The 10,514-nt window shown below is 39.7% G+C and overlaps 1 protein-coding gene across 1 annotated transcript; it reads left to right on the top strand.

The window, feature by feature from the left end:
• The first annotated feature begins 3,160 nt into the window (after positions 1-3,160).
• Positions 3,161-6,043, top strand: oser1 (oxidative stress responsive serine-rich 1). The gene is made up of 4 exons (XM_080845857.1): positions 3,161-3,514; positions 4,367-4,476; positions 4,703-4,813; positions 4,923-6,043. Exons 2-4 carry the CDS (start codon positions 4,400-4,402, stop codon positions 5,689-5,691), a joined length of 957 nt encoding a protein of 318 aa, XP_080701983.1. The 5' UTR covers positions 3,161-3,514; positions 4,367-4,399; the 3' UTR covers positions 5,692-6,043.
• The last annotated feature ends 4,471 nt before the right edge of the window (positions 6,044-10,514 follow it).

Below are 10,514 nucleotides of genomic sequence, written 5' to 3'. Positions count from 1 at the left end.
ATTACCGTACCATGTTCACACAGGGGAAGAGGACGGGAAACAACACACCTTACGCTTTCAACTTCGATCAAATATCAAGGCAATGACATCTACAGGATTCCACTCATTTGGGGCTAACACAGGAATAGCTGAAGCAGATGAAGAGGTTTTTTTTATCAGTCTAAGATAACTGCTTTCAGTGCTTCCAGTGGTGAAATGTAAATGTACTTTAACAAAAGACTCAAACTATTTCAAAGATCAATGATGTGAGCATTTGGCCTGATATTGTTACAGATATGACCATTGACCAGTGGAACTGACTTTTCTCAGGCAAAATAGCTCTGTGTCACTGCATTGTATTTATTAGATGGACAAAAGAAGTGGGAACAAACTTACTCTCCTCTTTCAAATGCAAGGATTGCCTTTGTCGTCACACTTATGTCAGTTAGGAACTTTGAGGTTACCCTGCATCTATTCATTCAAGTAGTAATACAAAATTAGGTATCTGTCCCTGCATTCATCCCTCAATCCCAAACTATTCACAAGTAACCATTTTTTCCCGTTACGTTTTACTATGTGAAAATGTGAGTGTACATTAACAGAATATCATATGCATTTAACTTTGCCTAAGGACACAGGTTACTATCCATTTACCATGCAATTCAATTTCCCGGTAAGAGTGTGCTGCCAATGATTATGGAACCAATATTGAAAGTCTTGAAAGTCCTGAAAGACCAGAGGTACGCCCTCAACATCTCATTCAACTGACATGTACATAGAATATGATAATAGTATAGAATTGACTACACAAAGGTGTGATGCACCAATGGCTGTAACTGAATGAAAATGATGTGAGGTTAAAAGAAACTACCACATAATGAGGCCAGGTTTTAAGAGAGAGCGCTGTGGGTTTTAGCCGAAGTAATAGACATTTATAGACTTGCACTTGTCAAATCTAGAAATCAGATTAGTTCTAAGCACAAATTGTGAACACAAATAAAGTGTAAACATACACAGAAAACACATGGCAGAAATACCAATGGATGAACTTAACTAAGACATAATTTGAAGTAAGATAGTAAAAATGACATTACATTGACCTTGGCAAATATTGCCCATTTGTTTTTGCAATGATATGGCTTTAACTTCTTCTGTTTATTAAGGAACCTCACATTTCTGTTAAGGAAATTAAGACCCAACCCTAAAGAATAATGAAGGGAGTCTGAGGCAGTGGTAAGAGGAAATTGTACTAAATTAACCTCCTTCGCCAAGGCACTGTAGTATCTTTTCACAACCACATCCTTTCACAACAATAAAAGGAATTATTGTGAAAAATAAACAAAAACATTTAAGTAATGGTTAAGACACATTGCCTCAAAAGAACAATATGAAAACGTGGTTCTAGAGTAAATAATCAAACAGCTGCCTTGCAAAATATTCAAAAGGTTTAATGTCATTAATTCATTTCTGGAAAACAAGCAAATATTATTGTGGAGTTACAACAGAATTGTCTTCAAACACTTATCTTCACACACTGTTATTGTGAAATGTCCACACTATTATGTCCTTTCTGCCTCAAAACCTCTCTATTGCTTTCTATTGCTTTAGGATTTGAAAGGTGAGTGCTATGGGAAGAAAAGGCTGGCATTGTGTTAATGAATGGAGAACTGTATATGTAGCTCAGTAGTGTTTCCATAAATTGAGTAATGGCATACGACGAGGCACAGTTTTTTATTTACACAAGAGTTTCCACTCTGTAGATACGCAGGACCCTGCAGAGTCTGGGGGCCCAACAATACACCAAGTGTCTCTGGCTAGCATGCAGGATGTTGCATAACCTGCCAGCATATACCACAAGATAAAGATAACAGGGAGTATTGTGATTGGCATTCACTATTCAATTCCAGCTTTGATTTTAAGAGCAAAATGATTGATGTTTTTATTTTATAATCAACTGAAATTTGACTTATATTATAGCACCTACTCTATACAAGCCCGTTGGACACCCTCATGATAAGGAAATATGCAACAGAGGAATGGCTTAAAAGGAGGAATGTAAACATGGGCTCACATGTCACGGAGCATTATTGCTTAGGCAAGGACATTTTCTTTCAACATGGAAGTGACATTAGTGGGCCCACACTTCGCACATCTCACCTGAATATAACACAATTTAGTGTGTGCTTGAATTACCTCCATTGTTGAAGCTTTAGCACCACCTGCTGACCACCAGTAGAGAATACAACTAAAAATATACCATGAAAGACTCCTGGGGTCAGAGTGGAGGAGGCTGTTGAAAAACATAAAATTGGTAAAAACATGCTGGCAAGGAGTCTGAAGTTCTGGAAGCAAACATTTTCAAATAATATTGAATGTTGGTATGACAGAAAGTCATTATCATAATAAATCCTAAACATACTCACCTCTCCTTATCTACATTTTGTCATGGTCCCTTAGGAGTCAGAAATATTCTGTCTGCTCACAATCTCTCACATAAGTGTGAGGTTTGTTTTAGGTACTGTAAATGCAGACAACCTGACAGGTCACAGGCTGTATAAAACATTTCTGTCTGTCTGGAAATAGCAAATGTTCCACCACTACATCTATCAGCCAGAGCAAGTCATGCAAAACAAGCATATCACTACTTACATAGCTCCAGGAATCTGATGCATTGAAGAAATCACCCTACGAAAAGGCAAAGAATCTTGTACATTTTAATGATAATTAAGATAATGGTCGCCAGGAACTAAGATAAGACTTTATGTGGTACTCCAGATATAAAGGTATAGTATAGTTACAGTTAAAGGCATAGTTACACTTTTGTCAAATTCAGTGAATTAATTTTACAAATAAAAACAAACCTCTGGGTATCCAATACAGTAGGCTACATAGGTTGAAATAAATTAAACCTACTAAAAGGTACACTTACTGTAAATCTAAATTAACAGGTTAGTATGAAGCACCAAACATACAATTAACTTGAAAGGTTATTTCTCTCTAAATATACACTACAAGGACTGTATGTTACTGAAATCGTCTTTACATGGGACTTTATTAATTGGTGTGACCTTCTGGGTAGCGGTCGAGAACTTTCGATTACAGGGACCATCACTTACGTTTTGTGTACGTTACGTTTCGTGCGTGTAACGTCAGCACAAAATTGCGTTGTTGCAGAGTCACTCCGTGTGGTTCGAGTGTAAACAAGAGACTGGCAAAAGAAAACTCTAGAACTGGTTAATCCATTATAACTGACCAGTTCCATTTCAATTGTTGTCGCCTGTATAACCCTGTGTAAATAGTTGCATTTGTGTAACTCTCTTTCTGCTGAGAAATGATGTTTTAGACTGCATTTCTCGTAAAAAATAATCGTTGAGGCGACGGGGTTAGCTAGTTGGCTAAAGCTAGTTAGTTTGCTAGCTAGCTAGCTGTTTAGTTGTCCGCATTGAAGGCCTCATACTGGCGCTGTGCAGAGGCTAAAACGCCCCTGCATGCATAGGCCTAGTGTAGCCTGGACGACGGGCTAGAGCCCTGAGCCGTGAGTATTCTCTTATTCAGTTATTTGTTTTGGGTTCGTGATTGTAGGCAGCTGTTTTGTTTTGTAATGTCAGACAACTCATGAATATTGAGAAAACTGATTATGAAACAAACAAAATAATGTATCGTGAGTCCTTCATGGCTAGTGCTAGCTAGCGATAGCGTGCAATTGGTGTTTGTCAGCTCTAGTACGATAGGCAGCTAGGCTAGTTTAATATACTTAAAGCTCCAGTAGGATAATTAATGGTGGTATTTATATTATGTATTGTCGGTAAGCATAACAGTAATGACATTAGCGATGATAATGCATCAGAACTGGTCTAGTTGTTGGTACAATCGTAGTATTAGCCACCAATGAAGACTTGTTTACCATTTTAGCCTGTTGACAGCTAACTAGTTAGCATGTTATGCTACTGTTGTAATGAGAGGCGATTCTGTAATCTAAATCCCAGGCAACAATACAAAAGGATATATCAGCAACAGTTATACCTGACTTGAATGATGTCTAAGTAACCATATCAGAGGCAGAATCTGAGGAATGATTTGGCCTCTAAGAGTACTTACCTAGGTAGCTTTTTTGACAAATTGCTAGCATTGGTTCTCTGGGTGATTTTTTTTAAAGTTTAGGTACACGATTTCAGCGGACAGTTTCAAATTCGACTTATTCCCTGTAACCATAGCATTGTGAATAATGCACATTAGGACAATTCATTCCCTTATGAAGATTGGGGAGTTTTGTTTTATGTTTACTGTATTGTATTCTGATGAGATGTGAAGTCCTGGGAATCACATTCAAAAACAACTGAGAATTGTGATAGTTTAGCTTTCATATCTTAACTGTGATGTTTTACAGCTCAGTGGCTGTTGAGCCACCTCTATAGGCACGATGGCATCCGGAGGCAAAGAATGCGAGGACGAGATACTGCAGACGGCTTTCAAGAAGCTTCGAGTGGATGCTGAAAGGTGTTGATCTTTTTCATGCCTGTGCTAAGTGTTTGCTATCACTTGGTAAACATTACAGATGTTGCAGGTTGAACTAGAGCTTAACAAGGATAGAAATTACAGAGGGTCATTCTAGTTTAGAATTAAGTTAAAGTGTTTAACAGATACTTTTATTCAAAGAATTGACTGACAAACTGGATGTTTGTTTGGAGATAGAAAATTACTGTGTGTTGTATTGTTTCTTCAGTGCTGCGTCTGCAGTTCCTGTGTGTGAGACCGTGTCTTCAAGGATGTCTCCTCGTGCCAACTCAGAGGGAGCAAAGTCCAAAATTACCTGTCCAAAGGAGAACTGGCATGGGTGTGTTTTCAGAGATTTTTTGAATGTCTCAATAAATTATGGAATTGGGAAAAGGTGTTTAAGAAACACATTACTTTTTGAGCAGAGTTCACAGCTTCTGTCCCAACAGGTGTATGCGGAAGTCTACCAGAGGAGTGGTAAGAAGCCAGAGAAGGAGACGCTCCAAGTCTCCCATCCTCCACCCTCCCAAGTTTTCCTATTGCAGCTCTAAAATGTCCTCACCTCCTGGCCACTTAAAGCATAAAACCCTACCTGAGCCTGAAGACACCTGTGCCTCCCTTGGAATCCCTGCCAAGAAGGAGCTCCTGTCCTCCAGTCACGGCTCACCTGTGTTTGGAGCCACGGGGTATGACCTTCGTGTCACAGTGTCCCAAGAAAGCCTTGGCTCTCCGCTGCCTAGTCACAGGAATCAGTCCGATGAGGACAGTGGCTCTGAGGCGGTCCCCTGTCCGCTTGGGGGCCCGAGTTCCCCAGAAGAACAGCAGGCGGATGCAGCAGAGTCCGGTGCAGTCGCAGGAGCTGCCGTCTCAGACTTTCAGTCTCTGTCCCGGCTTCACGAGATGGGAGCGTGTCCCTGTGGGCCGGGCGAGTGTCAGTGCCCAAGCTGGCAGGGCGTGGAGGTGTACTCCTTCACCGGCCTTAGGAATGTCATCTCTGAGTGTGAAAGGAGCCTCCCCAACCCAGCGGATGCCAGTGGTCATAACGCAGCCCACCGCAGAACTCAGAACACTGGAACTTCAGGCTCTCCGCGTTCCTGCTCTGAACAGGCCCGGGCGTATGCCGATGACATCAACATAGAGGACCTCTCTGGCTATATGGAATATTACCTTTACATCCCCAAGAAAATGTCGCACATGGCCGAAATGATGTACACTTAAGATTTTAGATTGATTGCCGCCTACGTTGAATGGTTATCAGTTATAATAGAGATAAATTATAACTATTCAGAGCTTAACTCTTCACCTGATGAGTTTTCTCCACCTCCTAAGTTTCCTGCATTAGAGCTAACAAATATATTTCCATCAGTTTTGTTTTGTCCTGGTATTTTTATGATGACAGTTTTCATATCTCATATTTACGTACAAATGTTGCCAAAGCTCTATTGCTGATATTGCAGGTTTGACTCATTGCTATTTACAAACTTGCAATGCCAACTATGATCACGTTTTCCATAAAAAGAGGTTGTCCGTTGTGCTTTTTTGAGTTTTCATGTGTCTCAATAAAGAGTTTGTTTAAGGAAGGTGTGTTGTGTTTGCGTACCCTTGAGGTTTCATTTTAATATATATACGTATATATTTATTAAATGAAGGGCACATTAGGGTTATACAGAAAATTAACTTAAAAAGGTAATAGCGTTATCCTTCATGTTTTCTGAGATTTGAGGTTTCATTTTAAAAGCCTTCAAAGACAATTATGGATTAAATCTAATGAGCCCTTGAACCAGTAAGAGTAGGTCACCCAAGTTCAGTAAATGTAATGCAAGGACACAATATACAAATGAATGCGTGGTCCTTCCTTGGGCAAAATGGAGGGAAATTGGGGTTATGAATGCATGAATCTTTCAAAAAGGAAACCAGCTGGATTTAATATGATATGGTGTAATAAATTAAATGGGAAACAGTTTCTTTACGCACCAGTTTACTCTATATGTGAACTAGACATTACCCTTCATACAGCGCAAGTCATTTTAAGAATTTGCAGATTGGTAGGGAATTCGTTCATTGAAAGCCTGTGACTATAATTCCGCTGATCTTGCGAAGTAACAGTGTTTCAATATTACACACATAAGCAGTCATGTCTGCAGAATCTATTTGTAATATACACCATTTGCTCGTTTTGAGAGTACTGCCAGGCGATGGCCCCCTTAACTATCTGCAGCATAAGACGGTAGACATGTGATTCAGTTTTCTCTTGGCAACAGTAGGAGAATGTTATGTAATTCTGAGATCGAATGACTTGTGCTAGAACTACCACAAGAGAGTGCAAGCGCACCAGAGCTGTTGGCTTATCCACGGCTACAGCATAAATTGTTTGGTTTTAAGACTGGAAGTATGCAGAATTATTGTAGAGGGTGTACCTCGCTCAATCTATAGAAACAGTGGGACTTTTCAGAACTCTTCAGTGGGACTCTTCAGATCTCGTCAGTCTTGTTGTGAAGCCATTAGCCGTATTTGGGAAGTGTGCTAATATAGAAACAACGAATCAGTTATGGTGTCTTTAGCAAGGTCGTTTCAAAGCTTTAAGCTTCACTTAAATGTTTTTCAATGTATTCTATTATTGTTAATGGTAATTGTTCAAATTAACTATAGTACACATTATATGGATTTTGTTCACATATTGAATGAAGGGACCAGGAACAGATGTATTGGTTGTATAACGGCCCCTGAAGTACATTTGGTTCCCTTAGTGAACTTTTCAGTTTGCTTTAGAAGAATAGTGCTCTTTGTCATCTGACTTTATGTGTTCTGTACCCTTGGGCTGTGAACCAGATCTTAACAGACAAACAGGTTGTAATGGCCCTTTGTTGTAAGGGGTCATCTGACATGTTTCCTGAGGTACAAGTAACAAAACAATAAAAAAAAACGTGTTCAGACAGAAAATCACAAAACACCTCAGTGGGTCAGGTACATTGTATCACTGACGAAGAGCTAGTGATGAACAAAAGATGGTTGCATACCCCGGCGAATGAACATTAAAAAATCCAATATGCATTCAACCTTTTGGATATGCATATATACACCCGCACACACCATCCTGTGAAATAAACTTGCATGTATTCAGTGTCACACTTGACACATTGAATACAGAAACAAAAATAACCATGTCCTCCAACAAAGCAAAGGCAATGTTCCCTATAACTGATTCTCCTCACGATTTGTGCCAACTGGTAGGAGCTTTGTCGTCCTCCAGAAATCCTCTAATTTGTACAACCATGTTTAAGTTTTTGTCTGCCTTGCCGCTCATGCTCTGGCAACTTGGCCTCTCTCCGAGTGCTTATAAGTTGTATGGGGTACACAAAGGGGCAACTGCATCAAAGCATACCGTTCAGAGCTATGGAAACAGACAAAGGGATCAGCTAGATGTCGCCAGTCAACGTGGGCTGCTTGGCTAACCAATTTGCCTAATAATCACATCTTTTGTGCCCAAGAGGTGGAGGAAATCTGATGGAGCCACTCGTGAGCATGGAAAGATTGATTAGAGCCAAAGTCCATATGTTCTGTATCACAGATTTCCCTTTAGTCTGACAAAGATTGGATCCTAGAGTTCTCACTGGAACAAACCAGTGGATTTCTTAAGACACAGTTAAGCACTTTAATATTTAAAAAAATTATACATAATATATAGAATAAAAAAGATTAATTTTAAACATTTAAACATACATTCTAATCTACCTTTTAACAAGTATTATTTTCAATGTTTTTTTATTTTCTGTTCCATTTGTGTGTAGTTTGCTCTATAGGTATCTAATAACAAATACGGGAAATAGGAACAGCCTAAAGATTGCCGGTAAAGCTACTCTTGAACACATCAAACTACTTTGTGTAAAATGATCATGCTGGTCATGTTCAGACTTGCTGTCTCACCTGCACTGATTCCCTCCTCCTTTTGTGAGATGGAATGTTTGCTCGCAGATTGAATTCACTGTAAATTCAATGGCTGATTCGGGAATAGGAGCACCATTGTCCCTCCCTAATGGACTTATCTCCCACTGGGAGTGTTTCTGTTTTCCACTGGGACTTGACACTGCATATAGCTCATGCATCACAGGGGTGGCAACTACTGTTGATGACACACTTTGTTGCCACACTGTTTCAGGTGAGGTTAATGAAGTGGTAAGATCAGTCTCCCTACATTTGTCATTGAACGAGAAGAGAGTTCAGAGACACAGTGTATGTGTTTATATATGAGAAATACATTGTCACATGTGCTGTGTGGACGGGTGCCCTGAAGGCAACCAGTATAGAGTTGCAGTAGCTGTCTAACCTGTTTGTATACATGGAGGTTGGGAATGTAAAAACTCAAGTCTTTCCTCTCGGCTCCCCCATGCCCAAACCCCATCTGCATTACCCCTGATCTCCGTGTTGTTCTAAGGGTCTGGGGTCTATCTGGGCTCACTCTGGCTCGGTGACCTTTGACCTCTTTTTGCTAGGATCATGCCCCATTGAGGGTGGTTTTTGGCTGCCTGGCGACGACAGGACTACTCAGAGCCACCCAGCTTAAATACTTCCATATGACACTGCCTAACTGCTCTGGGAAAAGGGATGCAGACACTGACAACAGATTGGGGTCAATCATGCGTTCGAAGCATGTATATTGATTTTTGTTTATCAACACGTTACAGGACACAATGTTTTGTCTTCTCATTAGAAAAACACTTTCTTAAAAGTAAATGAGGTTGCATACCTGGGAAAAAAGGCCCTCTGCTCACTTCCTTATATTCATTTTAGTATGAAACTACCCCATAGGGACAAAAGTGGGCCACAGGGAACGTCCCTGTTTGTCCTCATACTTCAGTATGAACATGAAAGGGTATTCCCATTGAAAAAGCTATGTGTTTGCCTCAGTGGTTCTATAGCCTTGCATCTGTTCTTCCAGGTTGAATACAACAGACAGCTCTGTTTGTTCTTTTCAAACATTTGCTATTTCGTTACGTCACAACACACATCTTTTACGTGCCCCATTTATATGTCTTGAAGTTTAAAAAAATATTAAAATACACATTTGACAAAGCCCTTTATAGTTGTATTGTAGTTGTATTTAAATGTCAGCTGCATTGACTGCTGTTGAGTTTAAACTACATACTCTGTTCTGCTCCCCTTCTGAGCAAAATAAACTCATCAAAATAGAAACTCACTTTAAATGAAAAAATGGTAAACCAGCATGACCTTAACATTTACTGAATTCCAGATTTTATCATTCCAACATTGTGAAAGCCTTTCTTATTTACTTCAGTTGTTTCATTAAAGATGCTACGAGCAATGGTAGACGTGCGTCTGGCTATTTTCGGCATATTAAGCCTCCATAATAGACAGTGTAATACACAGACAATAATTGGTATATCTGATACTTTTTTTTTTTTTTTACAGATACTTGCCTCCTCAGCGATTAGAGGTTGGATGCTGATTAATTGACACTGGAGGACAGTTCAAGATACAATCTACTTTTATCTTTAACACCTATTTTGATAGCTACAAGTACAACAGCTACCTGACTAATTTGTTTAAAAAAAAAAAATGTAGAGCTGTTTACAGTTTTAAGAAATGTTTATGCATGGTCATTGTAGTTGTCTGTTTATCACACTGCCTGAGCTAAACCTTAGGAAATAAATGTTGTTCGTACTAATGGCAGACGGTCTCTCTACCACTTGATGGATAATGTTGTATCCTTGTTGGGGACACTTCTTTGAAGCCCCAGATTACAGTGTGAGCTACAGCACCATGTCACTTGTGGTATTAAAGTGGAAAATAGTAACAGCTGTTGAAGGGGACACATTCCTCGAATCAAGCATAGTAGTTCTCTCTACACAAAAAGCCTCAAGCTTTTACTTTAGTCTGGGAGATTTTCTCCACAGAGGAAAATATTTTCACAGCCTTTCAGTGGCTCTTTGAAGAAGCAAGTGCGTGCTACATTGGTAAAGACTTCAGCAAGGACTGTGATTCATCTCCCCTGATCCCGGCGTCTGCCCTCACACTCCAACTCA

The sequence above is a fragment of the Sprattus sprattus genome (assembly GCF_963457725.1).
Source record: "Sprattus sprattus genome assembly, chromosome: 10".
Classification (NCBI taxonomy): domain Eukaryota; kingdom Metazoa; phylum Chordata; class Actinopteri; order Clupeiformes; family Clupeidae; genus Sprattus; species Sprattus sprattus.
Note: the sequence above shows the minus strand (reverse complement) of the source record. Positions and strands in the feature narration are given on the sequence as shown.